The sequence below is a fragment of the Plodia interpunctella genome, chromosome Z (assembly GCF_027563975.2).
Source record: "Plodia interpunctella isolate USDA-ARS_2022_Savannah chromosome Z, ilPloInte3.2, whole genome shotgun sequence".
NCBI classification, from domain to species: Eukaryota; Metazoa; Arthropoda; class Insecta; order Lepidoptera; family Pyralidae; genus Plodia; species Plodia interpunctella.
Genome location: NC_071324.2, coordinates 12,027,121 through 12,048,749, shown reverse-complemented (window position 1 = coordinate 12,048,749; position 21,629 = coordinate 12,027,121). Strand labels below are relative to the sequence as shown.

Here is a 21,629-nt window from a genome sequence, read left to right as displayed (position 1 = left end):
TCCTGTTGTGCGCAGCGAAACTCACTCAAATCAACAAAAATGAAGAAGATACTTATTTTTTCATATTGCAGCAGTGTTGAAGTGAGACAATGTAATTGTAGCTGTCGAACACAGTCTACTTTCATTATATATTTAATACATATAAAGCAGACGAGTCCGTCTCAGGGTGTTTACAGGTAAAATAGAAAACAATAATATAATGAAACATTTTATTATGTATACTGGGGACAATGGATTACATCAAGTACGTACATAATACATTTTAGTTTCAACATTAGTACGGCTATTTATAAAAAAGAGCGGTACTAAATGCAAAACCATTTCTTCCATGTCCATAGGACACGTGACATTCCTAATATTTACTAGGATTTTCATAAGATTAGTTTTATGACCGACTCTGACACATTGCTAGTCAAAAAAATCCTTCCTCCTTATGTTCAGTTCATTTTACACTTTGTTATATATTTATTACATCATGTCTATGAAAATCCAAGTAGACTGCAATTTATAATCTATTTTAGTCACTCATAGTATCTTGTGCCAGTAAAGGTCAAAATTATATCTAAATATATATTGGTGCATGCAGATCGAAGCTTGATATAACATTCGACTTTTGACTTTATACCTAGGGGCGGCGCACACCAAGAGTGCAAAATTAAACGCGATCCAGCGTAAGCGATTGTGAACTGTCTGTCGGTGGCCATAAAGTCGATCTTGGTGCGCTAACATTATATTACAGCTTAGTTGTAAAAAAAAATGTATATTTTCCATGCGAATATTTGGATGAACGATGTCGTTTGTTACTTAATGTTGGGAAATGTACTGGACGGATTTTGATGTTTAATACACGAGTACAGACAGACAGTAGAATATAACTTGAAATAGCAGTTAGCAACCTCAAAATTCCAACAAGGAGCTAAACCTGGTGGCTTGTACAGTATAATATAGTTAATCAAATTGATCTACAATTAAGTCCCGTTAGTTCTGTAAACGGATTATGCATTTTAGGAAATTTAAAATATGTTGTATCACAAACTATATATGTAATAAACTTACATAAAAATAATATAAAAGCAATCTCAAGGTAAATAGTTACCTATTTAACTTTCTTAAAATGCATCTAACAAATTGATAGTGCCAGCGAGACTGAGATCTAGAAATGCGTATTACATAATACTGTAAATATGTTGTGTAGCGAGTACCTTTACTGGGGAACTAAAAAGACCATTGTCGTGATAACCTAAAATATCAAATTAGTGGCAAGATATCTGCGTGTACAGCGCATACACATAAGAAGTCAAGGGAGCCTCTCATTATATAATCATTAAAGTGAGGATTTCATGAATACCTTCTACCGGGAGTTACTTTATTGAATTACGAAATTAATGAGTTTATTTTAATTTGATTCCACAATCAACATGAATTTCGGAATGAAAATTAATTTTATATTGGCTGGGTAATAATAAAACAAATGACTTCATAAATACTCAAGTTTTGTTTTCCATTCTATCCCACATTGAGACTGCAGAAACAAGTTCGTAAGAAATTTGAAAAATTAATTTTCAGTTCCACATTTCATAAGATGCCGTCAAACAAGCCAAAAATTCACTAATGTTTACAAAGATAGATTTTTTTTAATTAAAAAATTTCCCAAAATATACATAGGTATCTATAATATAACACTACATTCGTATACACTTCTACTACTATAAGTTCATAAACTAAGCCGTCCCCCAATAAAGGTATCGTAAAAAAAAATCTATGTAATGGAAAGTTATTTTAAAAAACTAAATACTAAACGTATGTCTAAGATTTACACTGACAGCGTAGCAGACATTTATCATTGAGTATGTACATATATATCTCATATCTATCCAGTAGGTAGATGAAATATGTGATATTAAGTGTGTGACCAAAGGAGAATGTAACAGCCCCTCAAAATTCTTGTCCAAATAACAATAGGCGAAATTAATCACCGTCAAATTACAAATACTAGATAAGAAGATACATTTATGAGCTCAACGGCCACTTTTTCTAAACAAAACAGAAAGTTTTGTTGGCCACGGCCACGGCCAAAAAACGTGGCCGTTGAGCTTATTAGGAAGTCTTATTTCAAAACGTATTCGTAATTGTAATTGTGCACTCGGTTGAGTTACGTCTGGCTGCCGTAGCGTGGCGCTGTTTTAATTTCAATATCTCATATCATCAAAACTGAGCCAATTGCGTAAGAGGGACGGAAGTTTTAGTACTTGCCACGTCCTTCGAGTAAGTTGACACGTGACCATGACTCTCAGCCAGTTACAGCGTGCGACCGCGAGCTAAAATCTCTACAAAATCTATATCTGCGCTATCTTTGAGGCGGGCAGCAGACAAAATTTTAAATTAATTTTGACGTGACAACGTCTTAAATTAGTTTGCGGCTGGGAGTCACTTATGAAAAAGTGTAACGCCCGGTAACGTTACGATGAGTCACCGAACGAGAGAGAGGCCCGCCGAATGCCTTGCGTCTCTCTCCCACTCAACTATGATCGGTCTGTCGCGCGCGTAAAAAGACGTTGTCACGTAAAATCTTCGCCCGTAAAACCGACTTTACAGGCAACCATTTTTTTAATGTGCGTCTGTAGCATGACACATAGTCATACCTTCCTGTAAGGTTGCCTTTGTCATTTTTTATGAATAATGAATCATCAATGTTACCTTAAATTAGTAAAAATAAATATTTTAAATATAATTACAAAATGTGATCATGTGAAGCGGTGATATATGCGTGACGTCAGATACGAAACTACGATCAATTGACGATTATAGAAACAAATAATCTTGAGAAAATCTTGTCTTATGTCGTGATTGAGAAATCATAAACAATATAATAACAACGCCAATAATAACATTGTTTCTATTTACAAAATTCGCACATCAATGAAAGAGTCAGGAAATAATCATTCAAACTAAAAAATGACAAAATTTGTTGTATCGATCTTGAACTACGCGATATTTTAACAACTAAAAACAAAATTGAAAGGAATAAAAAATAATAATTTGTAATTATAACATTCGATTTTTGATTTCCAGTAAAAATTATTACCGAATGTGATTAAAGAATAAACATATTAATTTTATATATCTGTCTCTTGTCCTTAACAACCATCATTCATGTCATACGTAAATTTCTTCTAATGGAGCTGTTACCGTTGAGAGTAAAATTTATAAATCCCCCATACATTTCATGGTTACATATCACGATGTTACATTTATAGTTTTGTATCACGAACTTACATCTTTTGCTCAATCAAGTAAGTGCTTACTTGTTAAGATATCCAATCAGGAAAACCCATATCACAAAAACTAATAAGCGTTGATATTTTAAAAGAAATGCAAACTAGCGTTATCAATGAACTAAATAATAGAAAAGTTCTATATTTTTTTGCTTCAGTCACAAATATACAGATCACATACGTGAAAGTACAAAACAAAAGGTATTATCTCATATATAGGTCTAGTATATTTAATTTAGAAACACATAAACATTAATACATATCATATAAACCTACGCTACGCAATACAACCGCGTGACGAATTTAGAAAATAAATTATTTTTTTGTAGACAATATTAAGGCTCGCAATGGTGTACCCGACAATAAAGTCTAAAAACTGAAATATTAAAGTAATTATAATATATCAGACGCGGCATCCCTACTTACTTATTTCTGCAACTAATCGAGATATGTCCAAGATATAAAGTATACTAAATTTACCTATTATTGTCAGTCTTCGCACGAATCTGTATGAGGTAAGCCCTCCGGTTTTAACCTGAAATTAATAAACTCCCGCTGTAATCTTAGGGAATCAATGCATGAATGTGCATCATTAATAATCACCGGAAAAATTTTGTTCAACTTTAAGATCTGTGTAAAGATTTATTGGAAATCTAGTAATATTTATTTGTGTTTACTTAAAATTTGTTAGTTAAAATTTGAAGATAAGGCGTTCCATCCTATGGAATGAGTACGTAAACATAATTTTGGTGCACTGTGCGTTTCGATTTTTTATTGTAATGTAGAATGACCGGATTTAGTATACCGAAATACCGACAGTAGTAAAAAGCGATTAGCACCTTTTTATATAGAAAAATATGAACGGAAATTTCAATTAGAGTTCCATTACGCGATTAAATAGATTTAATTAATTGTCTATGTCAGTTATATTTTAATCTATGGTATACAAAATAATTATTATAATGGAAATTTACAAAGCTGTCTTGTACCGCGTAAATGTCTCAAAACACAGTTTTCCCGGGATGTTCTTTTACGTACTTCTATGTACGCGATATTTAGATTGGTTGAGTATATAAAGCGTGAAAAGGTAACATAATGTGACTTTTATATTAATTGGGATAGATAAAGTTAAATATGACTTGCACGCACGCTCTCACACATACTATTTAAGGAGCCGCCAGAAGCCAAATCTAGTTTGAATCTACAGTACATGCTACAGCTATGCTATAGCTACAATGTCGTGCCGTGTAAATAAGAACATACATTAGGGATTTAAAAAAAATATATAATTTTAAAACTTGAAATCATAATCTGATAAGGAGATGTAATTGTGTTAAATAATTTATACATAGGATTGTATAAAAATTACAATGCTCACAACTTGGTGATTAATGCTCTTGACGGTATTTTTGGAAGTTGGCATATTTATTATAGAAATTTGTATTGGATTCTTACGAATATGAACGAATTAGAATTGGCGTACCCCTTATTGACAATAGAACGAATCACACATTATATTTTACGTACTGAAGTTAAAACTAAACTAAAGTACCTCCCTTACATACTTTATATATAAAAAAAAACTAAATTAATTGATTGAATTCTAATTTACAAGTGTGTAAACACCTCAGGTGTAATAATTATTAAATAAACTCGTATTCCAATAATTTCCCAAAACCTAATGAAACAAAAGTAGATATTACATGAATTCGATGTATGTGTATAAAATTATAGTGACTAATCCAATAGGTAATGTAGTGGGGATGAACAGATGTTGGGAAATAAATACATTGAATTATATTTTGTCTTTTATATCGGTGGTTACGCGAAAAATAAAGAAAAATATATTTTCATAATTGTAACTGTATTTATTTATTTAAACTGTATTTCTAACAGAACGTACATTCGATGTTGTTCAATATGGTGAATAGGTAAATCTGTGATATTAATTTTATAATTTAAAAATATATGTACACGAATAATATACGCTTAGAAATAAAAATTCTAATTTATGAAATGTAAACGTAGGCACCTAATTAGTAAATTGACTTCATATTACGTAATAACAAGAAAAATATTTTTAAATGTTTGATATACCATATCTCCAGTAGGCAATCTCTGAATATAGAAGTCACGAAATTTTGTGAGTAGTTAAATAAAGTTTTCCCTATGCGCTGGGCCATTAGCTAAGCCTTACTATAGGAAACTAAGATAAGATTCTACTAAGTAAGATTCTACATGTTTTTAACCAGTTTTCTATTATTTAAACGGAAATATTGAAACTTTTACTTCTGATTTTGAATACAGTTAGACATTTATCGTGAAGTTATGCTCATTTGGCGAATTAGTCAATGTGTAACTCATCGTAAATATACTACAGATGCTTTAGTATAGAGTACGGCCGAAAAATTATATTTGATCTCGCTCGTTCGATTATAAATTCATAGCATCGGTAAAAGTAGTATAAATATTCCATATTCATTCACATTGTATAATTTTTATATTTGTCTGAATATTTGACTAAACAATCGGGAATGTACCATTTCGGTATTCTTATTGTATGGAAATATAATGTCTCACTTACATCTAAACTTTCCTCATAAATTACCCTACGAACATTTCTCGTCGGTGATGTATGTCGATATATTTTTCCTGGATATCTCCACGAAATTCTGTTCGGTAGTTTTCGAGATCTTTTTATAAAATATATACAACCCTAATTATTATCGTGTAAAATATTGTGATATAATAACAAAATTAGAAAACGTCAAGTCTTTATTTATTATATACGTATACTAATACGTCAAAAACCTACAATAAGATTGTACATATCTTTTGGATGGCCCAATTTTTTTTAAGTCTGTATTTCATTGTATTATGAATGCGGTGTTAAAATTTTCTACCGTTTTTTATATGAAGACGGCAATGAAAAGATATTTTTTTTTTTTTTTTGTATTTTGTGTAAGCAATAGAGTTTGTCTATTACTTACTTTTATTCCATAATTTTTATTATAAATCTAATATCAATGTGTAATCGCTATATTTATGTCTACTTATATAAAAAATCGAAGGCTCCAGGATACATGACCACTATGTATACCATCTTCTTTAAAAATAAAAAAAATACAAATTTCCATTAACTTCACGTTGGTTACCTCGCGGTTTCTGAATAATTCTAATCTCGATTAGGAAATAAAGTGTATAATCAAATAAATATGATATTTCGTTATGGTATATTTGTATATTAAATGTTCAAAAGAACTAAAACAACATATAGAGCAGTACATTTTAAATACAATATTTTAAATCGGCTAATTCTCCATTTTATAACAAATTTGAAATCATTATATCCCCTACTCAAAATATCGCAAAAAATCAAATCGCATAATTGATGATAGTTAATTTATCAGATATATTTCAACGTAAGTCACTTACGACCTTGATAGAAATATCTGAAAGAATTATCTGTTGCACGAAAGACGTTTATTTAGTTTACAAAATTAATTACAAAATAAGATCGATTGTCCATATCGCCTGACTGACATTTGACAGTCTGTAACGTTAAGGTCGTGGTGTTCCACTCATCACAGCTGATCGCAGTCGATGCACGGAAGTCCACCTTAAATATCACGTTCCGTTTTCGTAACACTAAATGTGTCAGTGAATTCCTATCGATGTGACGTATAAAAATATATTAACTTCCCTAAGTCTATTATATCCTTCACTCACTTTTAATCGGCGCGATCGACTAGAAGTAACAGACCAAAACTTCTTAGCGTACTCATTTATTCTTAACGTCAAATAAAAAAGAGTACTCGTATCGAGTATCACATCGATAGAAATACAATATCAAGGTGGATATATTTCCCCAAAAAAATACTAAAAAATACGCGTCAAACTCGACATCTACACGATAATTACGACATTAGCACACCCCGAAAAATAAAGCAGTATTAATTGAAGTAATAAAAATATGCAGTACAATAAAAAATAAACAGTGCTCACATCTTTAATTCTAAGCAGGGTATGCTAATAAATGTTGCGGGTTAAACACAAAACTGTTAAACATATATCGACAGCCGCCATTTTGCCAACCGTCAAAACTAACTTTGACAGCTGTCAAAATGACGCGACCACAGTTGAGGCGAAACTTCTTAATGCGTAGGCGAAGACGTCCGTAATATACATCAAAAAATATAATGCGACGTCCACGGCGTGGGAATGTGAAATTGGGCCGCAAGAAACATAGAAGTTTTCGCTCAACCCGTTGAAAAAAAAAACGAAGGCAGCGTTGTGTGTCTAATGTTTGACGTATGAGTAGATGAATATGCCGGCGAGTATGAAGCCAAAAGTGATTGTGAGTGGTTTATACAAGGACCTCTTCAGTGCGTGCCATTTCTCGGCGTCGCGGGCGCGCCGCTTCATGGCTGAGACCCGCTCGGCTAACTCGCGGTCCCGGGTTCGACGCCGGCGCACAGATTCTGATTGGTCGCCGCTGGAAAACAAACATGACGAGTCTTGAAACAGAGTACTTTCGGTGGTTCAAATATTCAAACATTTGCCATTTGTGGATATATATCATTACAGGACGAGGGCTATAATTAGCTTCCAATCATAGCTAAAATTGCGAATGAAAGCACTTATGTCAATTACAAAATTATTACCAATAAGAAGGCTAACATGCAATTTATCTTTATATAGTCTTCTTATACAGGGTGATTTTTAATACATTGGCAATATTAAAAGTCACTCTGTATAATATATGATAATGATTCTGAACAACTTTTAGTATGAGGATAACTCCGAAATTGCGAAAAAAAATTCAGCTGTTCTATACAAAATTAAATACCTAACTTATGGAAAATGTATGGATCAGCTGATTTTTTTTCGCGATTTCAAGGTTTCTTCCATATGAAAAGTTGTTCAGTACCATCGACTGGGCATGTAGATAAAATAATGCCAATGTATAAGAAATCACCCTGTATTATGGTGTTTACAAGTTCCAGGCAATCTTACCTCTCAGCGAAGTTTGGCGCTGGCTCATCATCCTTGTCATCGGCAGAGGACGGACTCAGAAAATGGTAAAACTGGCCCTTTATTTTATAGCAATGTTACCTTCTGTGTGGCTGGCTAACCGTTAGCAGAGGAGACGGACACAGACAGTCGTGAAACGGGCCATCAATTGGGTGAATTTCACGTGCGTTTTGAACTCCGCCACGGGCTCTCATTAGTGTTTATTAAATTGTAACATACAGAGTAATCAATTTAATTATCCTATTTGAAACATAAGTAAAGTACTGGTGTTAAATTAAAAAAAAAAAAAGATTATTTAAAAAAATGTCAGCCACACGCGTTCAAACGCTTGTCAAATTCAGCCAATTATGAAGAGTTAGTGTTATGCTTAACACATACAACATCTTACTTGTAACAGTGAGGTATGATGATTACATAAGTGTACAGTCAACAGCACATTCATTGCAAATTTTTACGTCGCTATTATCGCGTTGTAGATTCATGCAGAGTAACTTGATGTGCTGTTGACTGTACCTAATAATATATAATGAAAATACTGTACATCGGCGTAAGACGTAAATAGACTCTCGGAATTGGACCATCCTTACATAGAACATAAAACAAAGTCCCCTGCCGGGTGAATTTCACGAGTGTTATGAACTCCGCCGCGGGCTGTCATTAGTGTTCATTAAATTGTACCATACACGGTAATCAATTTAATTATCCTATGTTATTTTATAAATAAGTAAAGTACTGGTGTAATGTTAATTTTATAAATGTTTAATTTTAAAAAAAATATTATTAAAAAAATGCGACACTAATGAAACGCTACACGCCGCTTTCAAACTGTCGTTCAAAATTCACCCCGCCGCATCTGTCTGTTCGTGATAAGCTCAAAAACTAAAGCACGCATTTTCATGCATTTTTCACCAATAGATATTGTGATTCCCGGAGTAAGGTTATTATTATGTTTTTTGCCCGAGCGAAGCGAAGGGACTGCCCGCTAGTGTTACTATAAAGCTATCTCACCTCTCGGCGGGTTGTGTGGCTGGCTCGTCATCCTCGTCATCAGCTGAGGAGGCGGATGTGGAGTCGCGCGCCGGCGGCGTCGGCGGGCTTTCGTCCGATGAGGTCGATTCGCGCGTGTACTGATGCATGTTGCCTGCAAATTATATACTATATTATACACCGAGAAATTATAAGCCCACGATTATTGGGGAAACGCCCGTGGGAACTTGGTGAAATTGTCCCAGTTTAGGAGGACTATAAGGCACTCGTCTAATATGTAATCGATGATGTGTTTTGTACCATATTATTTTTCAGTCGTTCTGCGTTATTAAATCTAGTAAGACGTGTGACAATCTTATTATTCGGAACAGCACGCTACAACTGCATTTAGATGTCCACAAAAAAACCGGGTTGCACTCCGGGAGTGCCGGCAGAAGTGAAAACTTGAATATTAATATTCAAGTTTTCTGTTGTGCATTGAAATTATTTATTTACATGAAACATGATAAAAGATGTAACAGATAAAACAAGGACCAACATGTTTCGCCATCAAGATCGCATGTAAATTTATGTAAAAACAATAATTAAAATTATTAAAACAAAATTATGACTATTTCGTGGCAAAAAATTCTTCCAAGTCATAGAAACATTGGTCAAGTAACCATTTTTTCAATTTATTCTTAAAATGTTTTGCATACGTTTAATTCGTACGGAGAAGGACATTCGGGTACCTTTCAACACAGAAAAATAGCTGTTCTCGCTGCAAGCTAAAGCAATTGGTTGTATAAACTTACCAAGCGACGTGCTGGCCGGTATAGCAGGCAGGGGGCGGGCGGGGGCGCGGGTGAGGCTCTCCGCGCGGGGCGGGGGCGGGGGAGGGGCTTCCTCCTCATCCGCAGCCACTGGTGAGTATATACTCTCCTCCATAGTAGTCTCTTTCTGTTCGGCGGAAGACAATTTGGATTGTGGTATTTTGTTTATTAAAAACAATCCAGGCACAAGCGAATCGATTCCGCGCACCGAGGATTTCGTACTAGATTCTCTCTCTAATAAATAAATAAATATATTACTACAATCACACAGATTGAGCTAGCCCCAAAGTAAGTTCGAGACTTGTGTTATGGGATACCAATTCAACGATACTATATTTTATAACAAATACGTATATAGATAAACATCCAAGACCCGGGCCAATCAGAAGATCATTTTTCATCTTGAGCCGACCGGGGATCGAACCCGGGACCTCTCGGTTCAGGGGCAAGGACTTTACCACTAAACATTTAAATTTCGAACCTTAAAATCTTGACGCGTATTGTATTTACATATATACACACACAGAATCTTAGTGGCTCGAAAGATTATTATTTATGATATCCTCCCGTGGACGTCGCACAAGGCGACTAAGGAATAAACAACCTTAACATCTAATATGCACAGCATTCCCTGAGGGTAGACGCAAGACATGCATGGCCGGTCGTAAAACCAACCTTCAAAATTTTTTTATTTTACTTGTACCCTCGGCCTGGTTTCATTATTAAATTCGGTATTAATGTTGAGATGTCAAGGGGCGTGTGAAAATGAAATAAATAAATGTCCAAATATGGAAACTTTGTACGTTAGAATTATAAATGCTTACCCAGTTAGGGTCCAGCCTCCTCGCTCCCTCGATGATGGCTTGGTACGAGAACCGCAGCTGGTCGGGAGTTTGGATCAGCCCGGTGCGGTACCGGCGCATTTCCAGAAGAATCTGCTGTATGTTCACGGTGTCCAGACCTTCATTCTCGATCTGCGAGAGATAATCACAATATACCTACATTGTGATTCGAGTTCATATTAAACGTGTTTACAAATTTTTAACTCAATCGGTTGATTGATATCTGCTTTTAAAGATTCCGCCCAAACAAACATACTTACATACATTTTAAGTTAAATAAAAGCTTGTAAAAATTTGCAAAGATATCAATCATCCAAATCGAAGGAGAGACGGGGACAGACAGTGGCGGAGAGAATTGGACTCGTCTTCTCTTCTCCGAGTTAATTGTGTCTACTTTTTAGAATTATGTAAAGCTTATATCATCATCCTCACAATGTACTATTTTATATAAAAATAGGTCATAATGGCTTAAAACCAGATTTAGCCCTTAATAAATCAACAATTTTAGCCATAACGATATCATTGTCGGGGTTCGAAATTGGCCTAAATCGCTTAGAGAAAAGGATAGTACGGCCGTGTCGCTTTTTTTGCTTAATGGCCTATTTCTGCTGAAGTATCTGATAGTCTATATGTAACATATCGAGTTAAAAATTATGTTTCACAAGTGTTTGACATATCAAACACTTGTGAAACATATTTTTTTTATTATTAGCCATAGCTAACAATAATCACATTAGTTCACAATATATTTCATTAGTGACTGATGAAGCAGGTCCATCCAGGTAATACTCACGATGACAAGGCAGGAGTCCACCAAGCAGAAAGTGCCGGAGCGGCCGATGCCGGCGCTGCAGTGCACCACGGCGGGCCCCACGGCGGCATCCAAGCATCCCGAGGACCGCACCCTGCGGAGGAACGCCAGGAAGGCGTCGGGCGACGAGGGAACACCAAAGTCAGGCCACGTGGTGTAGTGGAACTGGATCACCTCGCGGCTCTCCGAGCTCACTTGGTCGAAGATTCTGGTGGACGTGTCATTGAATAGAAATAAATTCTAGTATGTCTACCATCTTTCGAGAGTATGGTCGTATGACGGAACGACAGACACGGTCCGTATATATATATAAAAATATATAGATAGATATATATTTTAAATTCTGTTTTATCGGTTTATATCGATGTATTATCTGAGTTTTATCGGTTACCTCAGCCATTGAGCATCAAAACCCAGGCGCCCGCTTTCCTAATAAATTTTATTGACACTTAAATGTTCTCTTGCATGTCAGTGATGAATAACCATGTGATATCTACCAATAAATATGTATATTATGTATAATGAACCATGTTTAACGCAATAAAATCATCATTCATTATTTTTACTGCTTGTGGAATTAAATTGACTGTTAAAATTTCAGTTGTTCAAAAAAAATTTGTGTTCCTAGAAACTTCAATTGGAGTATTATTAAACATAATTATCTAGAAAAAACAATCCATGCTAAAATGTGCGGCACACCGACGAACAAAATAACAATTTGTTGACTTTTGGCAGTAGTCCTATAAAATACTCCTAAAGAACAGTATCTGATATCATTAATTATTTACATGTTAATTGTATTTTTTTCTTGTAATAGATATTGGTGAAAATTTATGCCCTGTCGTCTATTTTCTAAGATATATTTTAAAAATTACACAAATTTGGTTTCTTTGATTTGTCGATAATGATTAAAACAAGTGAAAATAAAATTGTATAAAAAATAGATTCGGCTTCGAATTTTAATCACATCCAGAAATTAGACCTTCAATTTAATATTATATAGCAATTACTTAATAAGCAAGAAACTGTTGATATTTCGGAACGACCACTGCTGAGAAGAAATGCCGAAAGAAACTCATTTGAACAGTATTGGTCCCTAACATGCCAGAAGGGCATTACCATTGTTGTTTCTTAAGATATATTTTTTTAATAGTACACCAAAGTATATGGTCAAAAAGTATATAAAACGAAGTGATCCTATATAACCATTTCTTTTTTACATTTTCGGGTACGGAACGCAAAAAAAAATTGAGATTATAATCGAGTGCTGATAAAAAATATGGATATAGAACACGATTAACCAAACAAAATGCCTATATGAGAAATCGAGCTGACCAGTTGACGGGACAACTAAGCTTTATATACTTAACCATTTATTTATTTGACTAAACGTAAAGGTACACAATTTACTATTACCATTTTTTATTTATTATTTATTATACCAAACATAGCTTCCATGAAACACTACTAAAGCTTCGTTCAAACTCAGGCGAATCCCGCACGGGACTCAGGACGCGATTCGCTCGCACCGATTGCGTCAGCTAATCTGTACGTGTTCAAATTGACGCGAATATATATAGCGAGCAGCTGATTTTTGGAAATGCCGTTGAACTTGAACCTTGGATTATTTTTACAAAAAGTAAGTAATTAAATAAGTATCTTTACGTAATGTGTGTATTAAAGTGTGAAACTCTCCAAATGTTAGGCGTTGAGCAGCTCGTGTACCGATTTTTTTTTTCTTTCACATCTTGAGATTCTTCTTCAGTTAATGCTAATAACAGCAAAACCTCAGCTTCGATGTCAAAAGACATGTTTTCCTATTGAGAAATCAAATATAACGTCGCGCGGGATTCGCCTCAGTTTGGGAGGTTAAGCGAGCGAGCGAATCGCGCTAATTCGCGTACCGCGTCCGGGCGGGATTCGCCTCAGTTTGAACGAAGTTCAAGACTAACAAAATAATATTCCGTCAACTTTGCGGTTCAGTGCTTACAGAGGTTAAACTAAACACACAAGTAGGTACATAGGTCTATAAGCTCGGCTAGGAGAGAGCGTGCCGTGGCGATCGCAGAACGGATTAATACCGAGTCCTATATTTGCATGTTCGTAGCTGTTGTGGTTGTAAATGAAGATAGTGTACGAGCTCCGTTAAATAAATTATCAGTAAGTGAATGCAATATGTATGAATAGTTTATTTCCAAAAGACACTTTATTATATCCTTACATATTATAAAACAAAGTCCTTTAACGCGTCTGTCGCTGTCTGTTCGCGATAAACTAAAAAATCTACTGCACGAATTTTCATGCGGTTTCCATCAATAGATATAGTGATTCCTGAGATAGGTTTAGGGGTAATTTTTTTTATTTTTTACAAAATTGTTTCATATCAGAGTAGTGTCCTAAAAGGGTGAAATCGACCAATAGGCGTTGAGAACCGCGACGCCTGCGTCTACGCGTTCACACAAATAGTTCCCTGCACGTGAGCGCGCCTGGTATTCTAATATGGCTCCATAATAGAATTACCTACTCGGTTCTTACATTTACTCGATTTGAAACTTCTTTATTCAACTCAGGATAATACACACTACTTATTGACGTCAAAAAAAAAATACATAAGTCTTCAAGCCGACTTCCAAAGCGCAGGTGAAGAAGCGGCGCAACAAATTTCACCGCAACCTTTTCTTCACAGAAGGCAATTAAACTTTTCTCTAGCGTTTTCTATTTGTATTTGTGAGGTAAAAGGGCCAGGCCCCGTTGCTCCGTTGCGCTCCGTCATCAGCCGACATCCGTCGACAGATCAAAGCAGAAATTGTACGGCGTTACAACGTACGTCGAAGACCAATATAACAACGAAGCATAACACAGTGGGAGACCGCGCTACGTCGACGCAACGGAACAATCGGGCCGGCGCCTTAGCTGTGAGTTACAAACCTGAAAACCCTGGTGCAATAATAGTTGCAGTCCTCTTCGCTGACCTGCTCAACGGTCATCTGAACATCTGTGAGTTCCATCTTGTGTTGTTCCCCGATACCATGCGGCCAGTACCAGTGGCATTTGATCTCGTTCTTCTCGATGATCTTGTTCAGCATCAGAATAGCACGGCTATTTTGCTCCCAGACCATCAACCAGAAGTGGGTCACCGTGAACGCCAGTGGGCCCTGTGTGAGAATGTACTTCCGGTTCGCCTTCTCCATCTGTTGGAAAGAGACAGTGAATGTTTATTAATATCATAATTGAGTAGGCGCAGAAATTAGCAAAGCCTGTAAAAGGTGACTAAGTTATAAGCACTAATTGTAATTACTTTAAGATCATTGTAACACTTAGTCGGCGAATAAATTATATAAATATAGTGATGACAGGCAAAAACAAAAAAAAAAGTCCTTTAATTTGATACACATATTGTAGTATTAGAAACAAAAATTGCTTTTCAACAACACCAATGGCGAAGAAAAATTTCTCGACTCAATCGGGAATCGAATTAAGTGGGAAGATTTGCAAGACCTTATTTTAGGGCGGAAGCACACTGCAAGCATCAAACTAATATTTCATTTCCACATTCTTCCGACATAACTAACACATCAATTTCTAAATTAACAGGATTACATAACCCTGGTTACAAAAGCTCTTGAAACTTGACCAAGGCACCTAGTCTACCAAACAAAATACGACCCTTTTCAACGAACTTTTACGACCCTTTACGACCAAATAAAACGTTTTCAACTAAACAAACAGAAAACTGTAAAAACATAATCCTAACATATCATAAAACAAAGCACTCTGCCGCGACTGTCTGTCTGTTCGCGACATAGGTTCGCGATAAACTCAAAAACTAGGTACTGCACAGATTTTTGGACGTGCGACATTTTTTTTTTTTTTAATAAAGAATCATTTTTTTATTTTATTAAACATTTATAAAATAAACATTGTACCAGTATTTGTTTATAGAATAGGATAATTCAATTGATTACTGTGTATGATACAATTTAATAAGCACTAATGACGTCCCGCGGCGGCGTTCAAAACGCTCATGAAATTCATCCTCGTGGACCGAAGACATTGTTAAGACGAATCAAACGGTCCGACGCATGATTGTGCTGTAAATGCTTTATTGGATATAAAATAGGATGACCTCCTTATTGCACTATTCACAGTAAGTTACAAGTTGGTATTCAAACATAAATGCGCGCAACGAGTTGCTTCCCCCTTATGCCCCAAGACCTGTAAATATGCAATTTCTATTAACACTAGTTTTCCCTCAAAATCTATACAAAATAATAATATATATTTATAATTTTTATTTACTCTCCCCTATATCCGTATGTATGTACCTATATAATATATTTATATACTCTTATAGTTTAGGTTACACACTGAACCGTGTTTCATATATCATTTATAACATATTATATTCCGTGTCAATCCGGACGTTGGCAAAATCATTGTTTTGGCGAACGATGGAGCCATGATCGGACTTATAGCAAAACAGAATGTGTTTTTGCGATCAAGCCAAACTTTAGGTCGAAGGAGAAAGTTGCGAACCAATAGAACATTTTATACATTGTCTGATTTGCACAAGCATTAAATTAGTAGTGTACAAGGTGGGGGTGGAGCTGAGAGCTAGGCTGCCCCGGGCACCATTATTAATAGGACGACTAAATAGATCCTTTTTGTTCCATTGATGAAGCGCCCAGCAGTCCGCGATTGTAAAAAGCTCCACCGTTAACATTCTTCTTCTTCCTAACGTTAGTTTATTTGTTAGACAAATCAAAAAACCCCCGACTTTCAATATTAATTTAGCTACGACTTTTGAACGGCTGAACCGATTTTGATTAAACATTTCGAAGAATCACCGCATAAAAAATTGCTGTCAAATAAAAAATCGCATTAAGAAATGGACGCATACGCGTTATGTAAATGCATAACGCGTATGCGTGCAATTCTTCGGCCACAGATTTATATACCTTCTCTGTGTCATCGGCTTGTAGAATCCTGTCATACGATTTTTTATTTTTATTTAAACTTTATTGCACGAAATACAATTTGTGAGTGTACAAATACTTAACACAAGATTAAGCTAGATCGATTTTATACTATGGGACATTATGTGGTTTCAATTAAGCAATTCGCGTCCATCACACCCTTAATTAAAACAAGCCAATTACTGGCTGGCATTTCCATTTAGTCCCATAAGTGAATTTCGTCGCAGATTTTAACAGCAATTACATTACAAAGTGATGGAACGAAATCATTTTCATATACAAAGAGCCGTTTGTTTACTCTTTCAGGCTTATACGATACATATTTTAATGAAGTAGGTACCTTAGTTTAGTATATTATAGGTGTAATTTAGTTGCCGAGTCAATAAAAAAACATAAATACTATGATAAATGCTCATTTTAGTATTTTTTGTCTCATCTTTTAATGCCTTCAATGCGTCCGTGCGTTAAAGACATTAATAGACATTAGTTCCATTAGTTCTATGGTGCCTTTGAAGTGCCTTCGATAATCTACGAGTATAGTCGTTAACTTGGTTCTTTCCACAAATCAATTAAATTGATGGTACGAATTTGGTCAGTTTATGTACTGAACTGGATCGCATTAAGAGGTGATAGTAAGCTCCCGATAGTTTCATTTGCTTTGTGGAAACTTAGATTTATTTATCCTAAAATATATCAGAAATATTATATTGTACTGAATGTTGCAGTGGAGTCGCCAAAACGCACAGTCCAAGACACATCTCGATGGTGGAGCACTATAAAGCCCCCATGATAAACCTGGGCGACTTGGGACCAGGATAAGTCACAAATAGTGGATGAAATGGTTCTAGGATGAAAGGACCGATCACGATTGCGCAAGTCATTAATAGACTTCAGCTTAGATATTTACCTTGACTAAGCTACAGAGCACAATAAATCTAAACTCATACTTAAATTGAGCATGAACAATATAAGACTATTAAAAAGCATTATTACAAGACACTATCAGCTGAATAACAGTGATACCGCAAAGGGAGTATCAATTTTGCCCAGGGAGAAGAGGAAACCAACTTTCACTTTGAAACCGAATGTACTGCAGCCAGAAGGCAGATCATGGACTCCGATATTTTATCTGCGGATGATCTCAAAGACTTAGGTACTGCAAAGGGTGTAGTTTTAATCGAATGCCGTCTACACAGGGTTACCAGTGAACCCGTACTTCAAATAAACGCGGTCTCGGGCAACTGGGTGAAATGGACAGATTTGGGACTACCGATAACCCATATACGACAGTTACTAGGAAATAATTATCATTACATAGTAATAAAATCTAAGAATGCTTACGCAACGGATTTTGATACTTTTTTTTAAATAGTGATTCAAGAGGAATGTTTAATGTGCATAATATTGCACTGGTGCGAAGTCGGGGCGGGCCGCTAGTTATACAGGTTTACTGGTATCTAACGCATAATCTTCCAAAGGCGCATAAGGTTCTAAGACTTTTGTCTAAACTTAAAAAACACAAAAAGTTTTCTTCTTTTAATGTCGTTTCTATAAAACTTTAACTCTATGTTCGATTTCGCTACATAAAGCTACTGTACTGTCTCGTGTTGCTTGGCTATTACATAGAGTTAAGATGTGTAGAATCGCAAATTTAGATTGTATTTTTTTTTTATATGAAAAAACAAAACTACGATCCACGTTGATTCGTAGAATAAAAGTTGTTTGTTTTGATCTACCCAAGTAGTGTTTTAAGGATTAGCGTTTGATACCAGTAACCCTGTATAATAATAGTTACCTTGACTAAGTTAGCGTTGATATAGTCATGATCACAGCGCTGGAGGATGACGCGGCTGTGGTCGTAGGGGTTGACATCACGGTAGCGATTCAAGGGTTTGTTCTGAGGTTTTTTTGCTTCTGTGCACGTGTATGGGTATGTTTGGCATTCTCTGCCTATTTTCTGTGAACATAAATTTACAAATTTGTTTATAATTCACCATTAAATACTAACTTATATTATAAATCCGAAAGTAATATTGTTAGTTACCTATTCACGCTTTATCTACACAACCAATAATCTTGAAGTTTTGCATATATGTTGTTTGAAATACGGAGAAGGACATAGGGTACCTATCATTCCGGGAAAATAAATGTTCCCTTGGGAAGCCGCGAAGCCGCGGCCAAAAGCTAGTCATGTCATAAAAGCTTTTATATATATAGTTTGAAGCAGCAAGCAAAGAATAGGTTTGTCTGGATTGTCTCAAAATATGGAAATGTTTTTCATTTATAAATAAAGTAGCTTATGCCCGCGGCTTCGCCTGAATGAAATTCATAGTAAAATCTCGGTTGTTCTTCAAGAAAAATGATGACGACAATGTTTACCAATTTAAAATCCTTGACAGGTGATATGCAAAGCAGTTTGTAAAGTCACAGCAAAATCGTCAAAATATATAAAGTCTTTTTAAAAAGCATATATTGTTTTTTTGTTAATCTAGCATATTAAATAAACATTTATTTATAATTTTGGGCGTCAGCCGGGAATAGAACTGGGAACATTTGGTACCATGGTTTGGGAAATTGGTACCATAACGTTAAGTTAGGTTGGCTTTAGAATAGAATGTCATAGTAAGAAAAAAAAAAAACGAGATCAAATCCTTAATTTTGGGGTTGGATAGAGGTTGGCGGTTGTGATCATTGAGCGTGAGAGAATTTTTTCTTTACATAAGAGGTACTCTACAACTTTTAACTTTAATACCAGTGTCTGTCATGGCTCCAGGGCCTATGCAAATTATCGTTACATGGATAGACAGAATGACAAACTATGTGGAATCAGCTTTGCGTGATTTACTTTGTCACTGTATTTTGTAGCTCAACATACAGATTTCACAAGTAATTTAAGATTAAAGGTAATGTTATATGTTACAGAATATAGTATTTTTGAGTTAGTAACCCATAATATGTGATTTTTCATAATTTATATTTTCTTCTTCATATTTGTATTCCTTATGATTAAGGGTTGTGATCATTATGCGAAATGAAATGCACACAACAACTATATTGGCACTATTAATGGAGAGGTTTGGCATTGCCTTCTCCATTTCACACACATCTATCAGCCATTATTAAAATAAAAAACACTTTCCCTCATTACATATGAGGGATACACCTCTTTGTATGTGTACTTTGTTTTATGTTAATCTATTTTTTATTAAGTTTGAGTTGTGTGATGCGACCACAAAGGGAAATTAAATTTTATTTGGTACTAGCTGCACCCCGAGGCTTCACTCCCGTGTGAATTTCGGGACAAAAAGTACTGTGTTATTCCAGGTTATATTTTACTCATGTACCAAATTTCATAACAATTGGTCCAGTAGATTTTGCATGAAAGAGTAACAAACAAACAAACATACTTACACATCCTCACAAAAATTTGCATTTACAATATTAGTAGGATTATATCTGCCTTTGCATCATGACCCCTTTCAAGAATGTATAGACAGATCTGGACCGAGCCAATGATTTGTTCAATGTAATGTTGATCTCTTTTGGAATTTAATTATTAAGCTTTTTTGCTGGTCACATTCCAGCAAAAAATCTTCAGTTTTATTGCATGCATTAATTTTATGCATGAACTTCACAAATTAATGTTGTGTTTTTTACTATGCCTCTAGCTAGATATTTTCTGGATAATCTAGTACCTAATAATTATAATATACAACAGGCTGAAACTGAAAGTGGTTGCCAGATTTCATAATATATAATTGTTATTTCACATACAAATTAGCTTAGTTTACCCTAGGTAATCAAAAGCCATCACACAGGTTACCTAATATTTGCATATTATCACAATCGAGCATTCGCGCGACTAATCAAAATAGTAGGCCAAATTCCTAATTGCACATTCAGAGCATCGTTTAATTAACATTCTTACATTGAAATAACAACTAACAACACAAAAGCAAGTTACAATAAATAAAATGCGTGGCATAAAATGCTTAGCGTCATACGAATATACACCAACCTGATAGACTATCGGCCAAGCATTTCTGTTGGCGATATCCATATACTCCGCTTCCACGCTGTTCGAACTCATTTTGTCTTCGTTCATGGCGAAATCATTTCACATGAGTACTGGAACAAAGTATCATCGAAAAGCCGGATGCCGCGGTGACGGCGCGCGTTACGATCGGTTTATTTACCAAAAAGAGTAGGTAGTCGAATACTTGTCGGCGACAATAAAGTGATTCACTTCAGGAGCGTTGCGTTATACATCCAACAGCGAAACCAAATGACGATATCAAATTGTGATTCGCCTGACGATTCGCCGAACTCGTAGGTAGATAAGTACCTATTGAATTGAAATAGTAGTATTCTAGTCCAATGTAGATTGGTAGGTGTATGTAGGTAGTAGGTAGATAGGTACCTAGGTAGTTTTAGTTGGTAGTCGCGAATGCAATGCATTGCTGACTGTGGAGTATTGCCATTCACATTAAAAAAATACTACTATCCTACTAATATGTATATGTGCGAAAGTCATGGATTCAGTAATTCATATACCTACTAAATCTATGGCGAAAGTTTTTGAGGGTACGTACCTATTTATATATGTGTGTATTTTAATTACTCTAACACAAAATCTACCGGACGGATTGTTATGAAATTTAGTACACGGGTAAAATATACCCTGGAATGACACACACGGCGCAGCTAATAGTGTATACCGCACTTGTCAATGCTAAATATATTCTTATCAGAACAGAGCCACTTCGATGGCTCATTGGAAGCTGCCGTCAAATCAGCCCGAGTACAGGTTTTTGGGTACTCGAGACAGGCGAGCAAATGTACCAACTATTGGGGGGAGAAGTCACAATGGCACATGTTATGAGAATGGTCAA

At 35.4% G+C, this 21,629-nt stretch overlaps 1 protein-coding gene across 3 annotated transcripts in view; it reads right to left on the bottom strand.

The window, feature by feature from the left end:
- Nucleotides 1–21,181, bottom strand: part of LOC128683155 (tyrosine-protein phosphatase non-receptor type 61F-like) — a 69,526-nt gene extending 48,345 nt beyond the window's left edge. Inside the window, exons 1-9 of one of the 3 annotated variants that reach the window (XM_053768443.1) lie at nt 20,756–21,177; nt 18,533–18,694; nt 14,690–14,952; nt 11,744–11,969; nt 10,933–11,082; nt 10,091–10,235; nt 9,318–9,450; nt 7,654–7,770; nt 196–3,810 (exon numbers count right to left, since the gene is read on the bottom strand). In XM_053768443.1, the coding sequence (XP_053624418.1) occupies nt 3,765–3,810; nt 7,654–7,770; nt 9,318–9,450; nt 10,091–10,235; nt 10,933–11,082; nt 11,744–11,969; nt 14,690–14,952; nt 18,533–18,694; nt 20,756–20,842 (1,329 nt within the window). In that variant the 5' untranslated portion in view covers nt 20,843–21,177 and the 3' untranslated portion in view covers nt 196–3,764. Of the gene's footprint in view, nt 1–195; nt 3,811–7,653; nt 7,771–9,317; nt 9,451–10,090; nt 10,236–10,932; nt 11,083–11,743; nt 11,970–14,689; nt 14,953–18,532; nt 18,695–20,755 lie in introns of those variants that run through there. The other 2 variants (XM_053768439.2, XM_053768441.2) reach the window with 2 other exon arrangements.
- Between the last annotated feature and the right edge of the window lie 448 nt (nt 21,182–21,629).